We start from the raw sequence: 24,263 nt of genomic DNA on the forward strand, positions 1-24,263 counted from the left end.
GACCGCGCCGCAGGCGGAGCGGCGGCGCCCGCAGCCAATGGCGACGCGCCGTTCCCTTCGTGGGCGGGGCCGGGCCGGGCCGGGCCCTGCCGCGCAACCGCGGCGAAGTTTCCTCAGGGTGGGCCGGGCAGCGCGGCGGGGCCGGGCCGGAGCCACCGCCATGGAGGAGACCGAGCCGAGCGAGCACAGCCCTTTGCTGAGCAGCGGGGAGCGCGGGCGGGCAGCGAGCAGCGCTTTCCATGGACGGCGATTGGCCTGCGCCGCCATACTGCTGGCCGAGCTGCTGGAACGAGTGGCCTTCTACGGCATCACCTCCAACCTGGTGCTCTTCCTCAACGGGCCTCCCTACGGCTGGGAGGGTGCTCAGGCCAGCCAGGCCCTACTGCTCTTCATGGGCATCACCTACCTGGTGTCACCTTTCGGTGGCTGGTTGGCTGATGCCCTGCTGGGCAAGTTTGGCACCATCCTGCTCAGCATGGCACTCTACCTGCTGGGCATGCTGGCCTTCCCCGTCATCGCCGCACCGCACACCCGCCAGGGCCTCTGTGGGGACATCCCCTTGTTCCCTGTAGAGAACTGCTCCTCTCCGGCAGGCAATGCCACCATGGCGCCTTGCTCTCAGGTGGGAGCCACCCGCTACTGTGCCACCGCCACCTTCATCGGACTGGTCCTCGTGGGGCTGGGCGTCGGGTCAGTCAAGGCCAACATCACCCCTTTTGGGGCGGATCAGGTCAAGTATTCTTTGGCAGCTGCTGAATTGTTGGTGGGTGCTGATCTGAATCAGGGGATGACAGTCATGCAGAGGGGCTTTCCATGGTGGGATGGACAGCATACCTACCGACTCACTTCTCTGTGGGTGTTAAGTCTTAAAAGGAATCAGTCCAGCGTTGTGCCCTGTGTAATGCAGACTGTTACCTTGTTTGATGTCTCAGTGTGGTGTCAGATCTTTTATGATTCTTAGTTTTCTGACAGCCCTGTCTTACATGTGGTACCAGATTTGGCTAAGCCATCACCATATTGAGGAGTTGGGTTGAATACTTAATGACCATTAAGTGGGTTGTTAAATTATCCTCCATTGTGGCAGTTTACCCAGTTAATTTGACCTCAGAGCTCATTAGGTGAAATATACCATACACATTTTAGCTTTGACAAGGATAGCATGGGCCTTCTAAAGCAGTGGTCAGAGGCTTTTATCATACTTTAGATATTCTCTCTGTACTGCAGTGCCCTTGATGGACGTTTTTGTGCAAGACTCGTGGCACTTGACAAGTGAGAAGGTGCTCTCAACATGGTAAAGACATTTCCTGGGCTATTCTTATAGGGGCATGCCTTGTCAAGTGACCATACTCTGATCCACTTCAGTGATAACATTCATTGGATCACCACTGCAGAACCAAGTGGCTTTATAGAAAATATATGAAGACAGCTCATAGTTCAGAATTGAGTGGAATGTGCTCTTGCATGTATGTTTCTTACAATCTTACTCTAAGGTACTACGCCAGCTGTGGATGTTGCAATGTAATTCCTGCTTTACAAATGGAGAATTTCAGGTGCTTAGATACTGAGCAGCTTTTCTAACCAAATTGTTCTTAATGACAAAGCAAGAAAAGTACTCCCAATCCAGTTGCATGTCTGTTTACTGGCCCATTGAGTTCTGTTTAGAGCAAGTATCAGAAATGCCATGAAGTTCTTTGTGAGAGGTAGGATATATCACAATATCTTTGCTAAACATAGCTCTGTTCTCTGTTGTGCAGTTTACATTTGTCATTCTTTGGCATTCCATATATTATAAATTCTGGAGTTCTGGGTGAAAGGCAGTACATAAATGTAAAACATTATTACAGCCTAGGATTGTGTGTCCCCAGTGTAGTGGTTCTGTTTAAGCCAGCATGAGCCCATCAAGTGAAATAGCTTTAATATGACTTTATCTTGTAAGGTGTTTTTCAAAACTGACTGCTTATCCCCAGAACACTTTATGAACGTTAAATATAAGAGAGAAATAATGGCAGGAACAGAGCACAAGAAGAACCATTGCCAATGGAAGTGTAGCTGTTGTTGCTTGTTTTTTTAAAGGCATTGCCCCCGGGATTTCATGGAAGACAGTTTTTGGTTAAGTTTGCAGATAATTGACAGTGATTTATGCAGGGTGAAGCACAAAAAACACCCCTTTCTGGTTCATAATACTCAGTAGAACTCTGCCAAGGACTGATTTTTTCCCCATCTTTGTTTTTCTGGCTTATCTATTGTTAAATGTATTACAGTATACCACTTACCTCGTGCAGTTTTGGGCCCTCTTGGATGCCTTCTCCCTGCATAGGAATGTAGCAAACTGCTGGGTAGATGGATATTGCTGAGAATAAAGTCTCCCTTCCAGAGTCACAGGAGTCTGGAACACTACGCAAACATGTTTTGGCTGGATGTGTTGTTTCCCTTAAATACCAAATAAAGGAAAATATAAATTGTAATAGCTGACATGAACTGCCTTTCAGATAGTGCTAATTGCATTTCATTGCAGATCTCTTAAAAATTATGTAAATTTTCCAGTTTTAGTGTATGATCTGTAATTTAGGTGGAGAGCCTAAACACAAGGATTTTGTTTTAATTTAGAAGAATCACTTTGTGGACAATTAGGAAGTACATTGCAATTCTTATTTTCCTTTGAAGTTAAAAAGATGTAGTTTCTTAATTTCTGTTACCTGAATAGCATTTTAGAAGTGCTGTTACAAGTGACTAAGTAGACTTGGTCTAGGGTAACTTTTGACAGCCACTTTAGCAAAAGAACAGTTACTGTGAACTACATCTAGACCAGCTTAAGTGGATTTATAAATAAAAGCCTTTTTTTCTAGAAGTTGCAGATTGATCCATCATGCAGATCTAAATGTGAACGGATGTTTCTCAGAATAGTGTTTCTAATCATGTGATATGTATAACCTGGCACTTTCTAGTTCCCCTTTTAGGCATGAGTGATTTGCAGTCACTTCCTGCTCGATGTAGCAGTTTGTGACTTTCTGTAGTTAGGAAACAGTATGCTTACACTATTGTAGTTGATATTAGATCAGGAGTTTACTGCTAATTATTGTTCTAATTATATATATGATGATTAGAGGTGCTAGTTTAAACCCACAGTGTATCATATTTCTGCATTGCCTTCATGGTAATTAAATCTACCAGTCCACAACCTGCAAAAAATCTCCTAGCTTTGCTAAAACCATTGTTGTTACAGTAGCATCACCAGCAGTTGGAAGCTAGTGGAAAAGGCTTTAGAATGATTTTCAACCTTTATGTATAGAACTCAGATTTTCCCAGTTTCTGGGGAAGAAGGGGGGAACCACGTATAAAGAGTTGAGTAAGTTCAAATTACTTTTTGATTGTTGTTGAACTTCTTGGGAGATTGTGAGTGTCCAAGGCTCTGCAGATAACAGTTTGAAAACTGAACTTGTGGCATTTGCATGGGCAGTACTAAGTTTTTTCTATTTCCAACAGAAACGGAATAGATAAGACACTAGTGAAAGGAAGCAGACTTTAAATTTGGACTGGCCAAATTTTAGTATGAAAAATTTCCATTATGTAGCAACTGAATAATACTGTAGAGCTCTGATACTGAGCTCTTTCCAGATGCTCTCAAAGAATAAGTGGTGTCTGTAGTGATGAATTAGAAGGGCAGAATTGTGTAACGGTAAATCTGAGTGTGGAAAACCATTGTCATTGCTCTTTTCTTTGTAAGCTAAGGGCAAAGGCAAGCTTCTACATTTTCATTCTTGCTCTGTTAACGTGGCTGTTCACATAGTTGGCTGAGATAAGTTTAGGGGAATTTTGTAATGTTTGTCACTTGTGACTGTCAGTTGATTACAGGAACAAATGAAAACTGCTAATGTCAGTAACTTCTTAATAGTTTTTTCCTTTTACATGAGTCAAATAGAAGGCCATAGCTGTGGATCTGTCACGGTGTCAAGAGGGAGAGAAGGAAGATTATGACATTCTGGAACTCTGAAATGTTGGGTTTTAAGAAATCATTAGCAGTTTATGTCAGAAATCAGCTGTCACAGTGGAATGGTAGGCAGCAGATAGACGCTAGCTGGGAAAAATGAGAAATCCTGCAAATAACTGTTTCTTTGAAACTGATGTAGCTGTAGAGAGCTATGAATTCACTTTGTGACAAAGCAAAGCATCTAAACACAGGAATTACGGAGAAGCAATGATGCTTATATAGTTTCCTGTCTCTTTACATAAGACTCAGAAGAAACTAACAGAATCTTAATATTTGAGCCGTGTAATATTTTTGATGTCAAGCTGTACAAATTGCTTTGTTTAGTATTTGAATCATCTCCTAAGAAAGATGTTGGTGTTAAAAACTCTAGGGGAGGGATAATTCAGCAAGTGATCATCTTTCTTCTAAGTCAGAAGGAGTTCCATGGATTAGCCTTAGGGACAGCTGTCCTGTGAAAGTTGCTGTCCGTCAGATACTCAGAATGTCCTTTCATCAGATTGTGTAACTGGAGGTCTAGTTACTCTTTCTTTCTCTCTTTCTTTCTTTTAGTTGCATTTAAAATTTTGTTCTAATTGGAAGCTGTTAACCTTCTATCCTAAACGACTTCAGAATGCTGCAGAACAGAGTTACACAGCTGATGTGGCCTCTGCTGAAAGCAGCTGTAAATAACCTAATGATTACACAAGCCCCTTAACATAGTGTTCCGGGCACTCAGGAGTCTTTATCATGAAACGTGTGGTCATAATTATATCTCATTTGACCATAGACAGTCTGATATGTGTTTTCTATAAGAAATTTTTGTTTTGAGATCTGTTCCTTTACTATTTTGAAATCTAGTGTTGCATAGGTCCCAGTCAGAAAACTCAGATTATCACTATACTTTTCTTTCTGCATTTGGATAAACTATATGTAAAGAATAACTATCAGATATATGAAGAGAACCACATTTTTGACTATAGTAAAAGCAAGAATTAGGTTAGATTTTCTTTTGCAAAAGTTATCTTAGATGTCTTGAAAGTAGCAAGGTTATTTTATTTCTTCTTTAGCGGCCCACCTGAATGCAGACAGCATTGACGCGGCCACTGACCAACAAAGCAGCTGTGGCCAGAATGCTTAGTTGCTCATTTCCTTCATTTTTTTGTTAGTGAGGATTTTTGGTGTGTTTGTTTATTTTTTTGGTGGAAGGGGCAGCGGGTGTGTTGGTATTTTGGTTTTGGCTGAAATTCTCTCTGTAGTTTAAAAGAGGAAAATTTAGGTGCTCCTTGTATGATACAGTAGGTCGTTGTGTATTTTTACATCTTTGGTTCAGGAAGGTTTTCAGGAGCTAAATCACTTCAGTCAGACTCTAAATGATGCCTAAATTCTTCAGTGCATTAAACTTGACTGAATTCTAATAAATAGGCATCATTTTCTTCAGAAATCAAATTACTTGTTTTTACTCTTTTCCAGGTCAAAGATCGGGGTCCAGAAGCCACAAGAAGATTTTTTAATTGGTTTTATTGGAGCATCAATTTGGGAGCTATTCTCTCTCTGGGAGGCATTGCATACATTCAACAGAATGTGAGCTTTGTTATTGGATACAGTATCCCAACAGTTTGCATTGGGATTTCATTCATGGTCTTCTTATGTGGTCAGAGTTTCTTCATCACAAAACCACCTGATGGTAGTGCCTTCACGGACATGTTTAAAATTCTGGCATATTCGTGTTGCTCAAGAAAGAGACATGTGGAACGTTCAACTAATAGGTTTGTAATCAGCTCTTTTGTATAGTCTCAGTTTAAGAGAATGAACTTAAGAGTTGGAACTAGTTAGTTCAAACTAGCTGGCAGTAAATGACACTAGAGAATACATTAGAATACAAAGTTTTGCTTTGAGAGCTGGAAAATTTGGAGTCCTGGAGATATTGTCCAGGCATTCTGGGATGAGAGACAGGCACATTTTGAGATCACTGGATCACCGTGATGCAAGATCAATTCAACTGTTTTCAACTGAGTGCTGTTTCTTGCCAGTTCACAGTTTTCTGAAGTGTAACATAACCCAAGTATGCTGCTTTTAAACATTAGTTAACTTTCTTCTCTGCTTAGATATGTGTATTTCTGATTTGAAAAGCACTATTATCTGCATTTCATCTTGTAAATGGCTTGATGGACAGCCAAAATGTGTCCTGTCTTTTTCCTTTCCAAATGGTTACTCCACTCTTGAGAGATGCCCGTGGAATACTGGTGTCTGAATTTAGTCACTGATGATAGGAGCTGTCAGGTGCCTCCTTTGCAACGGGCTTCGATGTACTCAGATTGAAAAATAATTAAATGGATTAGAATAACCTGTATTTCATGATACTGTTTTATAAATTCTGCATATTGCAGTGCCAGTAATTTATGTGTGGTGGGGGCAGGATGAGAAATAAGGAAACCTTTATAATAAAAGCTTTCAGCTTGTGCTTTTACCTCCTGATGATCCATTCTGGCGTAATTGTTTTGCTGTAACTTACACAAGTAACTTGTTTTAAAATACACTAACTTTTCATAATGAAACGTCCCAGGATTGCAAGTTACATTGTTTTTTCTTGTTGTTAAACTAAATGTTCCAATTTCTTTTCAAAAGTGAAGGCCAAGGCATACTTCAACAGCCTCGCAAACAAAGCCTGTTTGAGATGGCCAAGCTGTCTCATGGGGGCCCATTCAGAGAAGATAAAGTAGAAGATGTGAAAGCTCTCTTCAAGATTATCCCTGTCTTTCTGGCTTTAATACCATACTGGACAGTGTATTTTCAAGTGAGTAATTAAAAAAGGTCACGTTTTTATTGTACATGTGTAAAAAATAATAATTTCTAAGTTAAGGGACATTAGGTGGCATTTGAAAGGTCTCAGTGCACTAGCTCTAAGTTGCAGTTCCGAGTCTGCATTACAAATCCACCTCCTATCTGAAAATTACCTCCCAGAGCAGTTACCTGGAGGAAATATACACAAGCTTTTGTAGGGAAACTGTTCCATAAGGTTTGCTTACAGTTATCACTCAGCCAGCTGTGATTCTAAAGAAGATGAATATTGAAGAGGATTTTTCAGGACTCTGGTAGTGACAGTTTTACTTGTTTAATACCCATGTGTTCAGTAATGTTAACTGCTTGTCTTTGACGCACCTGGGGTTACTATGGACATGGCTACTATCTTGGCTTAAAAAATAAAATCATTAAAATGATAGTTAAAACTAACAGTTACACAAATCAACGTATCTTAAATCTTGTGCTCCCTTTCATCTTGCAATTGATTCAGATAGGTGAGAGTAAATGGCCTAGGTTTCATTTTAATTAATTCCTTTCTGGTTCTTCTGTCTTAGTGAGATGAAGTAGGACGGCAAATATATTTTGGGGGAAGAATATGCAGAATTGCTTTTGAAGTCACATGAATGATTCTTTATTCTTTTAATAAAAAAAAAAAGTGAAGGTTATAAAAGACTAGCAACTTTCTAACAAGAATTCTTTTTGTTTTGCTCTCTTTAATACTTTAGCTTTGTTAATTTTTAAAAATGTAAAAATATCTTGCTGTCAGTACTCCTTGTCCAAGTAATCTCAACTCATCTTTCCTAATGCCAGATGCAGACAACCTATGTATTGCAAAGTCTCCATCTGAAAATTCCTGAAATATCGAATGACACCAACTCTATTCATACGGTAAGCAGGGCAAAAAGGTGAAAGGTATGCTTTCCTTAGATGAAAGGCAAAACAAGTAAATATTGGACACAAATTCCAGGAATTGAAGGCAGCGACTAATGAAATTGATGGCCACAGACATTGAGCATTTAGAAGCATGATATGTAACACAAAGTTTTTGGCACATAGAATTCACCCCATCCTGTTTTGAGTGTATTCAGATAACTTTCACTGCTTTAATTAAGAGTGTCTTTATCCTTTTTTGGACAAAGTATGATCTTTGAAGAACTCTTGCAATATATGCCTGAAATTTTCAAAGCTGTTAAGTACTAGAGAAGCATTCCTACAAACTCAGTAAGAATATCCATGCTTAACTGAAATATTAGTATTTGGAATTTGAGATGCATTTGTAACTTTATACTGCTTAATCAAGATTCACTTTACCTTGAATCAGTTTCACATATTGAAGGAAGTGTTCAGTCAGTATCTTTCAAGAAAGGCTGGCATCACGTAGTCACAGAAACAGTACTGAGAAGTGAAAACGAATATGAATAGAAGTTATTAACAGGCTTACTAAATGTTCTTTTAAAATTACATTTCTTCTGGCTTATTTAAAATTAATAAGACAGAAGGGCTTCAGTCTTTTTTTTATAATACATCAAAACTAAAAAATGCACTTCATTTTGTACTTCATTTTTCTTTGAACTTGCCTGAAATCTTGTTGCTTCTGAAACACAGCTGGAGGCTTAATAGAAGTTAGTGGTACTGGCTAAGACATCTAAATCAATGCTAGTTACTTACTTCTACTCAGTTAAAAAAAACTAAAGAAAGAGTTGTCTGAGACTTCTTCAGTTCAGTACATACTGTCAACAAAAGGATTTCAAGCAAATTTCCTCAACTGAGCTCTCAGCTTGCGTAGCTTTTGGTCATGGAAAGCCATTGCCACTTTCACTTCAAGGTTCATTTTTTTGGTGTTTCAGTTGCATGTTCATTTAAAAAATAAGATCTCTTGCAACTGAGAAAGGATGCATATAGTACACCATACTCTTTTCTCATTTGATAAGTGTAATTTAATTGAGTTTTGTATTACATTACAAAAACTCTGTTTCTAGTGTTCTAAGCCTTGTAATAGAAATCTACAGAACTTGGCTATTAAATATATTAAAATAGATAAAGATATAAAATATTTTTAATATAGAAAATATTTAAAATTTATAAAAATACTAACTTTTTTGTGACTGAAGTAGGAAAAAAAGTTCAATTCCCACTGGAGTATGTCACTGGTAGCAAAATAGTAAGGACCATGTAATTGAACAAAATCACTTCCTGACATGTGCCATTAATATTGACTTGGAATGCTTTCTACAAATATATCTCAGGGTGTATTCATTTAAATAATCTGCACAGTTCTGTTTACTAGATTTGAGTGGCACAATCAGTCATTCCTTAGACAGGTATTCTACAACTGAAAAAATCTTAACAGCAGAAAAGCTCCCAAGACATAGTGATTTTTTCCATTAGACATATTTCAGGATGTATGCAGGAAAACCCTGATGTTGCAGTAATGCTAATGGCCATCTCATCTTGCAAAGGAATTTATGTAGTTTTAGTTACATGGTTAACTTTTGTTTTAACAAAAATTAATTCAGAAGGCCCTAAAATATGAGCCCTCTGAAACCTAGAGATCGTATTAGAAATCCTTTGCAAACCAGTTTTGAGTTCTGCATTTTGTTTTCTTAGAATACTCTCTTCATCTGCTCAGTAAATTTCTTATTCCTCATTTTCCTTGGAACTATGTGCAGTTTTATTTGGTTTTTTTGAAAAGAACTGTTTTGCTTTGAACACGTGATGTATTGGATCTTGAACGTGAGAATAGGCAATACTGTGGAGTTACTATGGTGAGGAATCATTTGTGCTTCTGAACTCATAGAATTAAGAAGTGCCAAATTAAATGAAAATTCAAATAGCTGAGTGTTTTCCTTAGCTTTTCCATACTCTTATTTTGGTTTTCACAGTACCTGTCAGTGAACTATGGTATATTTTGGATATTTGTTTTGTAAAATAACAGTAAAAATCAACTGTTAAATAAAATTGCTAACTTAAGTCATTCTATACATTCAGTTTCCAGCAGCCTGGCTGACTATGTTTGATGCAGTGCTTATTCTGATCCTAATACCATTAAAAGATAAACTGGTGGACCCCATTTTAAAGAGGCATGGCTTGCTCCCATCCTCACTGAAGAGGATTGCAGTTGGAATGTTCTTTGTAATGTGTTCTGCATTTGCTGCAGGTAAGAAAACAACTTGGAAATCTACTTACATAGTTACTTTTTCAGCTCCTTTCAGCATCATTTAAAAAAAAACTCCAAACCTGTGAATTTTTAATTCAAGATTATTCAGGAGTGTTTTCATGGGACAGTTAGAATGCAGCTGCATGGATGCATTTCCCAACATTGAAAGAAATTTTATCCAAAAACTTACTGAACTGTTTTGATTGTCTGCAATGAGATCAATTTTTCCGTCTGAAATAGACTTTTGAGTATACCTCTTAAAACCAACTTGTTAATTAAGGTTTTACATAGAGTGTTACTTTCTAATAAGCTTAGTAGAGGAGAATCATTTGTTTTCTGAACATATGTTCTCCAAAAATGCCTCAGCTTCATGATCAGCATTTGGGTTACCTGAAGAAAGAGTCCAGTGTTTGGATTTAAGACTATTGGTCTTAAAATAAACTTTATGGAAGTCCATGTTGTCTGATTTATTAACAATTTATCTTGAAGTTGAAAATTTCTTTATCCTGAAAAACACATTCGTTCAGAAATAAGTTTGTTCCTTCATACAGTCTGACTTCCAGGTATTAAAAAAGTGAAATTTACCTAAAATCCTTTACCTTTATCTGAAAAAATAAAGTTAGGTTACAGCTGAACAGGAGTTTCTTCTACTTTGGGTTTTTTCTCCCCTTCTTCAATGTTCCCTGATATTTGGGAGTTACTGTAGTGTAAAATAGCTTAGCTGTAGCATGAAAGGATAAAGATGGCAACTCTGTAGGAACCATAAATCAGCTGCTTTTGAGATGATTTAGAGTTGTTAAGCATTGCTGATGTGGAACTGAACATCTCTGAGCAATGCTTCATATAACCCAGTATCACTATAATGAACATATTGATAAAGCATTATAGCATTAAAGAAATTAAGATCAGCACTTGAAATCTCCTATATTTTACAGAGAGGGATACTTTATACAGCTATTACAATTTCTCTCAATGAGAGAGATAATTACCTTATTAGGCCAAGGTCACTTTATATGTGGGCAAGTCAAGTCCTTAAAGCAAAGTCATTTAAACTTCAAATAAGAATGTTTCTCTTATTTCATGTTACTTAGGACAGTACCAGCAAAGAAGATGATGTGAAACAGTCAGAGGTCATCTCTTTAAATAAAACTGCTGGCTCACATATAAGTGAATGCAAAACCAGCAATATCTGTCTGTCTTAGCACTGGGGGAAAAAAACATACCAAGTTAGAATAACTGGGTTGGGGAATGAGTTTGTAAAGCAGAATTCCTAAAAATTTCAAATGCCTTCACCTACAAATGTAACACATTAATTTGTTGGTTTGATACTCCCTGAATGCTTCCACGGTAGAAACTGAGAAGGTGAATTATTTAGGTGATTACCTGCAGTCTGGTTGCAAAGTGTGGCCTTTTGGAGTAATTTAACATCCCTTCAGCATAATACAAATTGAAGAGCTTCAGTTGCGATAAATTTGCGGCATAGGAAAGTCTGTTCATTTCTATCAGGGTGAAAACCTTCTAAGTTTCATAGAATTTCCATTTTCTCCAAAAATGATATTTTTAGAAGCCATATTTTAATATTCTTAAAATACAACATTGCTCCCAACTCTTTCTGCCTGAGAGATGCTGATTAAAGTCTTGTATGCATGAAGATCTTAAGATATTAACTTGTAATCTTGGAACTATCTTAATTATTTGTTTGTGCCATATTTCCAGTTTAACTTCCATCTAACTGACATTAGTTGTGGACACTACTTAGGCTGCCTATTAGATTGTTTAGATTATTTTAAATGTCTTATAAACTGTGTGAGAATACAACTGATTAGATTTAATGAACATCTGCTGTGCTTCATGCATTTTATCGTAAATTCTGAGCAGCAGCATTTAAGGTTATTCAGCTGGAAAATCTACTTCATTTCTAGAGTTTAAACAATTATAGCAAGAACTTAAGATCCTTTTAACTACTAAAACTAAGATTAAACTTGCAGTCTGTCTATCAAAGTCTAAGAATTAGCAGTCTTGATTATGAAGTACTTGGCTTTGAAGATAAATTCATAGCAAAGTTTGGTGTATTGTACTTGTGCTCCTGTGCAGCTGAATACATCCTAATCTGCTTACATTGTGAAGGATATCAAACACATTAGGGATCACCAGATGTTGTGAGGTACAAGAATTTTGTGTTAAATGTATATGAATGAAATTGTCAGAGTTCTAGCTGACTGTACTGCTTTGTTTACATTTTAATTGTTCCACTCTAAAATGTTTTGTCAGCTATATTAAAAGCAAAGCATCAAGAAATCCAGCTTTGTTGTAATTACGTCAGCTCTTCATAGTTCAGAAGGCATTGAGGTGGCTGAAGAGGTCAGGAAAGAGCTCTTGAGCTGAACTAAGTGGTCACCTAAAAGGAAGTGAGGAAGCTAGAGAAAATATGGTGGCCTGCCACTAAGAGGCACTAAGTTCAGAACAGTCTTTACCTCAAAAACCAGATGTTATTAAGGAAAACACTCTTTTAAGAAATATTTTGGGGCCTCAATGTAATATTTAAACAAACTTGAGTAACTCTAATCTGTTTTCCTGATATGACTCTTAGAAGATTAGAGCTGTGGTAAGATTCTGTGTATGAATGAATAAACATAGATTATACAAATGCAGCTTTCAATCATTTTCAAAGTACTCTGTAAGTCACTGTTAATGTGGGCTCCCTCCGTTGGGTTTTCAGAGCTCTGGCTCTAACGTCCTATGATGATGAACTGCACTGTTTTCATGGGATTTCTAGAACTTGTTTAGTTATGGCCTCACCTGCAGACCATGTGTAGGGACTATAGGGAGCTTTCCCTGTGCTTTCATGCTGATATGAGTCTCTTGCCATGATCAGGACTAATAAAGAAACTGCATGTTGTGGTATGAGGTGGTTTTGGCAAGCATCAGTCATTCCCTCTCACATAGCAGAAAGATGGTGATCTGGTTGCCACCCTGGAGGTTTGTATTGTCACAGATTTGGGAAGAAACAGGAGAACTGGTAGTGTACTGTGCATGAGAAGTTGTATGTGCTTGTTTATATGAAAAGTGTTGTCAATAGCTTCAGCCAACATCGTATTAAATGTCCATGTGATCATTTGGCTGCTTCTAGGAAAGAACAAGCTAGAAGTAAAGAGGCAGATGTAATCTGTATATGGTATGGTATCCACGCCACATTCTTGTCTGTCATCTAAGCCTTGTACAATATTTTTTGGTAACATAAATGATATTTTGTGCAGAGATTAGTTCAAATCTTGGCTCAATAAGTAGAAAGAGACCAAAACGGAAAGGCACTAAATGGGAGGCCCTGTGTGTAACATGTATTACAGGAAGTAGTGTCAGGGACTCAGTCTTGCTCTTCTGAATTGGTGATGAATAAATCCACCTCATTTCCAAGGATATTGAGAATTCTTTTGTAGAGGTCCTTTTTGTGTGACACAGTGTTTTATTAACTATTAGGTATTCTGTGCATTTTGTGTAACAGTGAGGCAAATCCTTCAGCTTCAACAAAATTCCTACTGCATTATTTAATATTCACTTTCTACTTTAAACTGTTGCACTGAGCAAGCTAAAAATGGTTATATGTCTGCTTTTTGTTCTACATGAAGTACTTTCTATACAATGTATTGCTTGTAAATCAAGCTTTAATAAGCTTCTGGATCTCTTGGGATGATAAGTGTCATATAAATGTCATGATCATATTCATAAAGGGCTTTTATAGTTCTACAGGACTAGTGTAGCTGTTTTGATAAGCAAAATGCTTTCCAATATATTAATATCATGGTAGCAGATGCAATGGTTCAACACTGCAAAGCAGTAGTTTGTGAAAATGAGATTGTCTATAAAGAAAAACACAACATAGTTTGTATGAGAAAGCTCTCAGATAATCTAAGGAAATACATATTCCTATTCTATAACTTGTCATTACAATGCAGAACTGAATCCTAATATAATTCTTAATATGAAGAAACAATCTTAGATCAATCTTTGTTCCCTCCCTCCATGCAGGAATTCTGGAAAGCAACAGACTGAAAATAGTAAACATTAAAACAATTAATCAGACAATTGGAAATGTTACATACCATGCTGCAGATTTGCCAATATGGTGGCAGATTCCTCAATACGTGCTGATTGGATTCAGTGAAATATTTGCAAGTATAGCAGGTAAGAGTCTTTATGTTTTAAATCTGCTTTTGTATTGATCATAAATTATGTACTCTTAGAAAAGAAATATTTACTTTTCAAATGATTATAAATAAGCTCTAATGTTCCCAATTGCAGTATTATACAATATAACTTAATAGTCAAGTGACAAAGCACAGAATTGTCTTTCACATTGGAAAACTGGCTGTGTAAGAATATGTTTTCAAGACTGAGCAAGCAGAGCAATACTTAAAATATTTGCGTGGCATCCCATTAGCATTGGGTATTTGCAAGTCCTAATGGAAAACAATAGACTCTTTCAATATTGTATCTCAAAGAACAGTTTTAATGCAGTATTGTTTCCTCTGAATCTTTCTTTGTGTTGCAATTAAATGTGTGCTTTGTAATTTTTTTGGTTTTAAAAGCTCAGTTCACAGTTTAGAAAGTCAACTAGTAATCACCTTTCTGAGGGAAAGAGAAAGAAATAAATCATCTTTAGAAAGACTTCTCACCAGTTTAAATTCACTTTGTGTTCGTTTTTCTATCTGAAATATGTGACACAGTGGGACACTCAATCTAAACTAGATTTGGTGGATATTAATAATGAGGTAGCTAGTTTTATACAGTTTTATCTGTTTTATTTATAGGTCAGCTTTTCAGTAGTTGTTTTATATTTCAATGTGATACTGGGCAAAATGAAACAGTTCAAATGTTGCCAAATGCAAGAGATCCCATATTTCTTAATACCGTTCTGTGTGCTGTAGTGGGCAGCTACGTGATCATATTGATTTTTAAGCTGCAAGTGAAGTGGAAGGAGAGAGTGAACAGAACTATAAAATCTTATTTTCTGGTCTGCTTCATATACATGCAGGGATCATTAGCAGGAGGAAAGCACAGACAATTTATCTGTTGTCACTGTGGTATGCCAAACACTGATTTACTGAGATTAAACAAGCGAAATGCTATTGTGACTCTCTTAGCACACTGTTTACATATCTAATGCTTGGGAGCTATGCTGAATTATCAGCAACAGAAACCTTTCATGAGGGTGAAATATCTATTCTGAGACTACTTAATAGAATTTCAGGGTTACCTGATGTAATATATTGGAACTCCTCCAGCAGCTTGATTTAAAAGTCATTTAGTATTTGCTTAACTATAGTTACTTATTAATGTGTTGAAATACTGCTTCAGAATGTTGAGCTTTGAAGATCACCCATTCAGACTGGCATTACGTACAGCTCTCTTTCTTCAATTCCTTCAGATAGAATTTCCCTAGTTTCATTTCCCCTGTACAAGGGTACTTTCATTCCTCATGCTGGGCAAGCACAGTGGGTTAAAATGAGATTCCTTAATTCTCTAAGATCTAGCTGGCGGTAGCCCCAGCTGTCACATGGCCCATTTGTTTCCCTCTTAGTGGAACAAAGAACTTCTACTTGGTTGGGTTTGTGATTCTACTCAGCTGGATTTCTGACATGTGTTCTACTGTCATCACTGTTGTCAGGAAATAAAACAAGGTGATTTGATTGCTTGGCAAGTAGAAGAAAATGTTTTGGGTTTTATCTATCTTCTAATTTTCTCCAAGCTTTTCTTCTGGCTGTCTGGCCTGGGATTTCATGTGACTGGAAGAATTGGTCATATCCAAACTGTTGAACTCCAAACTGAGGGTTGGTTTTTCAACTGCTTTAATGGACTTCTTCATGAGAAGTAAAGTCTTTAAGGCTTACCCTATTCTTATGTGAATACTCAGCTGTTCTGCACTTGCTGGGTTTGTACCAACAGCTTTAGAACTTCAAAAACTATTGGTCAACATTAGAAAAATGCAAATGCTTCTCTTTCTTTGCACCAGATCTCAATTGCTTTGTGTACTACACTTTCCTTTGATTTGTTTTACAAAGGTTTTTTTTTTTCTGCCATCTGGTTGTTACCTAAACTGAATTCATAGTATCTTTAAGAAGGCCTTTCCAGACTTAATAGAGTATGCTTTACCATTTTAGATGGGAAAGTTGATAAAGGCATCTATTGTGCTATGAAATTTAGCTTTAAAATAAGCAAAGTGCTAATGGTTGAAAAACAATAGTTATTTGGAACTGTTTATTGTCAACAAAAAGGGACCAAATATCACAAGAGGGGAAACATAGGTTTGGGTTTTTGTTTACTGTAAAACTAAGCATATTCTTATTAAGCCACATTAGTTACACTTGAGGTACCTTTAAAAAGATGACACACATTGCATTAATCTTTTGTACTATTCTCTCAATCCTCTTAAAGCACCCTTATTTAGTTGAGAATCACAATCTCACATGACAACACCAACTAGAGGGTTTAATTTTAAAACTGCTTGTTTGAGGTAGCGTGAAATTGTTATCAATAGCTTCCAGTAGACAAAAATATCTCTGAAGGCAAAGAAAAGATTTTCTATTCTTTATGCCAGATTAAATATTAAGGTTGCTGGAAAAATCATTCAAGTTTAGAAACAAGCCTTATTTTGTTGCAAAAAGTGCATACTGTTACACACATTTTGAGTCTTAAGATCTTTTTCTGGCAGTGACACTCAACATCCGTCTGTAAAAGGAACAAGAGAAGAAATGGGCCAGGTCCTTTCCTGTGATATGCTGGAGCTTAACTTGGACAGAATGTGTAAAAGCCTGGTGACCCAAATGTGACCAATACTCTGGAGACTAGTACAGCTATTATAACAAGAGGTTAAAAATCAAACTACTGTATCATGAGAGTAGTCTTCATTTTTTTTTTTTCATTGTGAGCTTGCCCAGATGAATACTCCTTAAAAAATAGGAATTGTTATATTAGTGGCAAAACCACCTCCCCTTGCAGATGTCTCTCCATGTCTGTAATGATTCTCTCACAGTTTGAATTTACAGGAACCCATACAGCTGGGTTGCATAAAGAATGTTTCAGTTCTCTTCTGGAACCAGACTAGTTGCTGTTGGTCCATGCACAGGGAAAGAGAGGCAGTGTGTTGATTATCAGAGATTTCTCAGGGGGCAGTGCAAAATTATGTTAGATCAGTGAGAACATACAGTTCTGGGTTTTTTTACAAGAACAAAGTTCCTCCCTCACAACAGGCAAATTGACCTATCTGGCTTGAAGTGTTAGCCTTTTCTTGAAAATAAATGCCACTGTATTTCCATTAAACGCTGTCTGGAGTAGCACAAGTCAAATACCAATGATGGTCTAAAAAAAGAGTACCTTTATTATGCAAGCTCTAAGATTTATGACATTTTCAGGTCTATAACGCTCTCTTTGCCAAGAAAAATGTTATATGAGGTAGCATGAATTTTCAGTATAAAGCAGACTGTTTTGAAACAAGCATTTCACCTGTCAAAGGAAAAGCTGTTGAAATTGTTTGACTATCTCTTGTGAAAAATCCCATTTGATTTTTTGACAGGAGTATTATTCAAAAAAAGAAAGTTAATCATGGGTATTAGTCTTGCAAAGCAGAGCTTAACCCAGTGTGTTCAATTGGTATTCAAATTCCATAGCACAGATTTTCAAATTGACATCACTGGTATGTTGTTCTTGGCTTTATTGGTTGAAATTTGAGCAAGAATGGTTTAAAGTTCAAGTTCTACAAGTCTTAAAAAGAATAGGCTAACAAGAAATGAGCTCAGAGAGTTCTAGATCAACGTTAAATTAAAACTAATTACTGCCTTCCCAGCTACAATTAATTTCTCTGCACATATAGGTACTGAGTCTGTAAGAAATAAATGTTTGTGGTCAATGGCAAGAGTGACTTTCAGTTGCAGAGTACTTTGTTCTCAGCAGGGAACACCGTGTGCTTTGTAAATACTGCACAACAGATAGGCAATGTAGACAAAAGTGAAATGAGGAGCATGGAACTGGGCAGATTAGAGTTAGTTTCATGCATTTCTTTGAGGATCATTTTAGACAGAAAAATGAGTATGCTGCCTCAGTAGATTTCTTGATTTTACACATGAAATATTAATAAGATCAAAATGTGTGTCTCAAATGTTGTCTGTTTAATGGGTCGATATATTGATGATCTTTAACAGAGTTACTAAAGCAATTAAAGGGAACTGGGAACCGATATGGATTCACTACCTTAATTCCCAGTCTCCTGAAACCCAAGACTGGTTTTAGGTCTTTAACATACCAGAAGTAGTATCCATCTGTAACTTCTGTCACATGAAACTGGAATGAACTACTGTTGTTTCTTAGATCTTCCAATAACATTTTGTTTTTCATCTTTTAATACAGGCCTAGAATTTGCATATTCAGCTGCTCCCAAATCTATGCAGAGTGCTATTATGGGGCTGTTTTTTTTCTTTTCGGGGATTGGATCATTTGTTGGCTCTGGATTGTTGGCACTGGTGTCTATTAAAGAAATTGGCTGGATGAGTAATCACATGGATTTTGGTAAGTTATTTTCAGTGTATTCCTGGCCTATAAAGTAGGCGGCTTCCTTCAGAAGCAGTTCAGCACCAAGTGTGTGCAACTGTTGAATCTTAGTTATTTTTAAAATATAGATGTGTCCTACTGCTTTGCCAAGGAAAGTTTCATTTTGCATACAAGTATGAAGTAATTGTGACTGCAAAACGATGCATTGTCCTCATGAAAGCATGGGAAATGTGTGTAGTGTTTTGCATCTGTAAAACTCAGCTGTTACTGCATCTCATCACTAGCATTACTTACAAGCTTCTGTATTTTACTAAAAAATACTTAAATGATATGTGGAATATATTTGGTATAAAGTACTGATTTTTTTTTCTCTGGTTATGAGGAGTAAAATGTACCCATCTCTTTCTTAGTGAGTTCCAAGAGACTTCCTATTTTCAAGAGATTTACCACGGGTTAATTTTGCATTTCTATCTATTTATGCTTTTTAAAAAAGTCCAATGTATTGTGTGCTGTGTATTGCCACTTAAAGTTCAACAAAATTATTGACACCAGTAGATGGCACCTTGGGAATTTCAGAAAATCGTACCATCAACAGTGAGCTAATGAGTTCCAACAGACAGAGTGTGAAAAGATCTTAAAACATGTGCCAGACCTCCTGCGTGTACATGGCTTAAAAGTGCAGCCTAAACTGACTTCAGGTTTGGTATGAGAGAATTTGCCATTTAAACTTGATTTGCATGCCACCAACAAGTAGTATTATCTGGAAAAGTATATATGCCACAAGTTGGCATTTTTGGTTTATAAGTTGTTCATTAAAAAACTGCAAAAGATGACAAATAGTGTCCTCACAAAACAAAAATTGCATCCCATTGAGACTTTTGTCCCCACAATTTCAAAATTAGAAGAGAATCTTTCTCTGCAGTTCGGTATTGAGATAATTCAGTTGCTAAGGGCCCAATAGGAGGATAAAAAATTCACACAAATTAATGTAGGTGGTATTTGATGGTGCTTTTTTACCCTCTTGCCTTTGTTTTCCGAAGTACCCTAGGAGAAGACAGTCCCTGGTTTTCTCTCTGTAAAATATTTAGGTTGTGCTAAATATATCTAGACTTGGCTAGAACTAGAAGATGTTACCTTTCATGACTCAATGGTCATCTGTTTTGAATAAGCTACTCAGCTGAGTGGATTGTCCTTTGGACAGCTGTCAGAACTGGCTATTTCTATTTTCCACAGTCCAAAGCATCTATGTACAATCCAGCCTCCTGAGCAGCTCTACATCTGGCTCTGGAGTGAAGTGCTCAGTGGGTGACTTTGATTTGTGGCACCTATAGTAGCAACTGTTTCCACTGTTTCTATCAGTAACTGTTCATAACTCAGTTTTCATTTCATATAACATTACGGAAAGTTATCAGATTCACATTAAAAATTCACTTAGGTCTTCCATAGTAGAAATTACAAGGCCAAGTGTTTATGAATGAGTGACTTCTGAGTTTTTCATTAGATACTATGAAATGACTATAAGTATGTTCACCATGTTTCTGCTATTTAGGCTAACTCCTGATAGCATTTGAGGTAACTGACTGCCTTCAAGATCTACTAAGAGAGTTCACTCTTTGCTGGCTCTTCATTGTTGCTTGATGCCTTTAAAACAACTGTTATTTCATTGACTAAACCTGAGATTTCATAGGCTTAATATCCTATCTCATAAAGGATAATTAGTGCTTTTTAAACACGCCTGCTCTTGAAATGGAGATTCACATGTATTGTATTTTAAATGTCAAGGAAAGACTCAGTTTAATTTCATTGCATTTTATTGTAAGTTAATTTAATTGAATATTAAGTTTAAGTAATTAATTTAGTCTGAGCATTTATAGGCATGCTGTGTGAGCAGCTTGTTAGGATCGATGCATACCTGACTATTTTTACTTTCTCTTAACCTTTTTGAGAATCACAATGGTCCAATTGGCTGTGGCTCCTGTGGCATGTTGGAAATGAGCCATATTGTTCTTGGAAGTACAGCAATGGTCAGTGCACATTTCTCAATAGAGAAATGATGGTTTAGCAATGAGCTTTCTCAGTTTAACATCGTTTAATGTGGTACAAGTCACTAATTTAGAACAACTTTGAGGAAGTGTCAAAAGTGAGTTGAACCAAAAAGAAGCCATGTTTGGTTTCATGAATTCTAAACTTTGTTCCAAAAGAAAGCTGGAAGAAGGATTGACATTTTTCTCTGTATAATCTTTAATTAATGTTTATTTTTCCTCCCCAATTCTTTCTAGGTAATATTAATGGCTGCCAATTAAACTATTACTTCTTTTTGCTGGCTGCTATCCAAGGAGCAACCCTCTTGCTTTTCCTTATTGTTTCTGTGAAATATGATCACCAAAAATCAAAGATTAATGACGTGTCTGCCAATGGGAGGATCTGATACCTGTTACAGAACAGACTTTAATTACAGCAGCACACAGTGAAGTGGCAGTGCACTGAGTCTGCAAGATCTTATGTTTTCTCCAGGGGAGACTCTTACTAGACTTGCATGTTCCAAGAATTCTCGCCCCTGCCCCTTCTCGTATAATGTAGGTAAGTGCCTTATGTTGGCGGGGCTCGTTTCTTGCACTACATCCTGGCAGAGAACAAACACAAGTCTTGGAAGTGTTAATTAACTCTAGGCATTCAAGTTGTTCTTTGTTAATCTTGAGATGTTTACTTGAGATGTTTAATTCTTGAAAGTTGGGGCATCTGGAAGTTGAGTATACCAAGTCATATGTGATGTGGATTGTTCCTGACTGAAAAACTCTGCTTAGTGAACAATAGTGGCTCTAGAGAAACACTCAGCAGTCTCCAGCCTACATTGAGGGCACAGGAAAGAAAACATTTTACAGAAACCTCAAGTAGTGGTTACAAGAATAAATTGTCAATCCCGAGAGTCATTTCTGGGGGAGAAATGGAGACAAATGAAATTTCAGATTAGCTCACATTAAAAAGAAATGTAATTTTACAATTGACCTTTCACCAGCAATGTCTCAAAGATTTAAGGTCCAAACTTGCAGTCAAGACTATCCAATACTGAAGATGGAACTATATGTCACAGTAGCTTGTCATGTAGCTGCTGTAAATGCTGGTACACAATGAATGCTTGTTGTGACTGAAATGGTTTTACTTCAGAAGTGTTTTTATTTCTGAATCTGCATTAGATGTATTAGGGCAATATGGAAACGTACATCTGTTGACAAAACACTGTTGAGTCTAACGCTGTTACTTCCCTAAGGAACCTTCTAAATATCTGCAGAAAGAAAACTCAGATTGAATCCTCGGAAGATAAATGCACAATAACATTTTAGAAGCCTTTCAGGCAGTTCCTTCAGTCATGTGTCTTACTTCTAGCTAACATGCTACAGGGTTGGTATCTTTCAGCAACACATTCCTATAGCAGAGCAAATGGTTTTGTGTTCAGCATCTTGAATTTTAACGATTCTAACAATTGTACTTCAGATTGTGTGCAGAGTGGCATGGAATTATGCAGAAAGAAAATAAAACCTTTTTATTCATGTGTTGGATTTTTATAGTTTCCTTTGTCTGCATTTACGTTGTTAAAATGTCCTTTTGTACATGGGCGTCTTTTTAAAGAGTTTACAAAATAAAACAAACTTCAATGCTGTGAATTTTGACCCTTTGTTTCTAGGTTAAAAGAATTATACTATCAATATTTTGTTCTTCAAGCTTTGTTCCCTAAGTATACCATGGAATGCCATTAGATTCCTAAATGTATACAGGCATTCTAGTAGTTTTGATAGATAACATAGCAATATGCAAGCTGTCCTGTCTTTGCTGAGATAAATCAGCATAGATGCTTCAGCTGTTCCTGTACTTAGCAGGATTTAAAATTGGAAGAACTAAAGAAAAGAAGTAAGCAACGTCTTGCAAGGAAAAGCTACTTTCCTTTTCTAACTTTGTTTTAAAAGCTTTGTATGTTATTCTAGAATATCCCATTTATAACATTAGATTTTTGTAGCTGATTAAGATGCTGTTAGCCATTTAGGGACTGAATAGTCACAGGATCTTAAGGGTTGGAAGGGACCTCGAAAGATCATCTGGTCCAATGCCCCTGCCAGGGCAGATCTGTGGTGTCTGTCTTGAGTGTCTGCTCTTTCAATCATGCACTTGTGCTTTGAGATCTGTAGTGGTTCATGTTTGTGTCATTAATTTGCAAAGCATATATGATCACAAGAGAGAACTGGGTTGTGGCAGCTTAGTATTCTACTAGATTTATGAAGATCTTGATTTTACAAGCGTTCCCTTTTCTGAAGTACTAGTACTATTCTCAGAGCCTCCATCAGGAGTCTTGCTTCTTGTGTCAGATATCATCAGCTTTGGTTTCTATGTACCTCTCTCTTTTCTGGTAAGTGAATTTAATTAATTGCACTACTTTTTCCCAAGATTTCAATTTTTTCAATGAGTCATAGATTTCCCATCTGACCTGGGTCTGCTGATCATAGTTAAAACGGAGTTTAATGGAGAATAATCTGCAGATAACCAAAGAAACTTGGTGTCTAACAGTAACTGACAGTCTGTGCACGCAAGCCTTCGTAAAACTAGTATTTAATGAAAAAGGTAATCAATAAATACTAGGTTAACCCACTCAGTATTTAGGCAAATGGCTTGTACCCTCTTACAAGCATGCAATGAATGTCTGTATGTTTCTGTAGGGCTGTGGTGGTTCTATCACTCTGGAGATGAGATTGAACATGCAATCACTTGTATCATTTAATTTTTATTTGGAATGGCTTGGCTGAGCTCCAGGCAAAAGTAATTATGACCATTTATGAAGATTAATCTGACACTTCTCATCAAAGGGATAAGGCCTTTTTGTGACTCAAAGGCTCAGCCGATTCTTCCTCTCCGTCTTATCTTTTAGTGTTTCTACTCCAGTCACAGAAATAAGACTAATCAATTAACGTTGTGACTGAGCACTGCACCTCATTAATGAAATACCTTGAAGTGTACAGTTTGAATTTAGTTAATTCACCCCTTAGATTGTTCCAGTACAATAGAAGGATCTGACAGGAGTCACCCCAATGGACCTTTCCAGGTGTCTTAAAGCACGACATTGAAAAGTAACTCCTTGTTCAACGTGAGAGCAGTTACCTGATTATAGTTCATTACTTTTACTCATAAAGAGTTAAGAAAAGAAGTGTGTACCTTATAATGCCTTTGCAAGCTCTAATCTGATCATGTATGAAGAATAGCTGCCTCGCATCCCATGTTTCATTTGAGATTACAAGGTGGATGCATTGCTCATATAATTGGGGTTCTTTCAGGAGAACAGCAAGACCTGTTTGCTCCTGCCTTTGTATCTACAGTCTATGCTGACTATGCCTCCTCCAAAAAGGGGAGGTTTTCTCCATTTATTCTGCTTATGTAAACCTCCAGAGTGAGTTTAATTACAGTGGCTGAGGCATCCATCACCATTCCCTTTATAACTCTGTGAGGTTTTGTTTCATTTGGATGTTTTTGCTTTTTTAAGCAAAGCTGCTCAGGGCTGACACTTGTCAGACAAAGCTTCAGCTTAACAATAAACCTCTATTAAAAGACTATGGTGTTCTTAACATTTTGTTTGTGTGTTTGAAATTGGTTTTGTGAAAAACATTATGCAAGTCATTTTGTTTATATGCAGGGCAAGTCATGTTACTGCAGACAAGCCCTGTGGGGAAACAGGTTATGATGCTTTCCATTTCAACAGTCAGTACTTCGAGATGCAAATTCATCTCTGAGGAAGCAGAGAGTTTGTAGCCCAGT

The 24,263-nt window shown here is 37.1% G+C and overlaps 1 protein-coding gene across 1 annotated transcript; it reads left to right on the forward strand.

Moving 5' to 3' along the window:
* The first annotated feature begins 73 nt into the window (after nucleotides 1-73).
* SLC15A4 (solute carrier family 15 member 4) lies at nucleotides 74-22,015 on the forward strand. The gene is made up of 8 exons (XM_010200405.2): nucleotides 74-730; nucleotides 5,438-5,733; nucleotides 6,593-6,761; nucleotides 7,580-7,657; nucleotides 9,758-9,926; nucleotides 13,953-14,108; nucleotides 18,327-18,485; nucleotides 20,747-22,015. The coding sequence occupies exons 1-8, from the start codon at nucleotides 161-163 to the stop codon at nucleotides 20,893-20,895; spliced, it is 1,746 nt and encodes a 581-aa protein (XP_010198707.2). The 5' UTR covers nucleotides 74-160; the 3' UTR covers nucleotides 20,896-22,015.
* Nucleotides 22,016-24,263: the final 2,248 nt, after the last annotated feature.

Source organism: Colius striatus, chromosome 17 (genome assembly GCF_028858725.1).
Source record: "Colius striatus isolate bColStr4 chromosome 17, bColStr4.1.hap1, whole genome shotgun sequence".
NCBI classification, from domain to species: Eukaryota; Metazoa; Chordata; class Aves; order Coliiformes; family Coliidae; genus Colius; species Colius striatus.

Bases quoted from the DNA above. Each gene is read 5' to 3' on its own strand.
- SLC15A4 (XM_010200405.2), top strand. From the start codon at position 161: ATGGAGGAGACCGAGCCGAGCGAGCACAGCCCTTTGCTGAGCAGCGGG. The intron at 731-5,437 runs GTCAAGTATTCT...ACTCTTTTCCAG, and splicing joins CCCCTTTTGGGGCGGATCAG to GTCAAAGATCGGGGTCCAGA. The intron at 9,927-13,952 runs GTAAGAAAACAA...CCCTCCATGCAG, and splicing joins GTGTTCTGCATTTGCTGCAG to GAATTCTGGAAAGCAACAGA.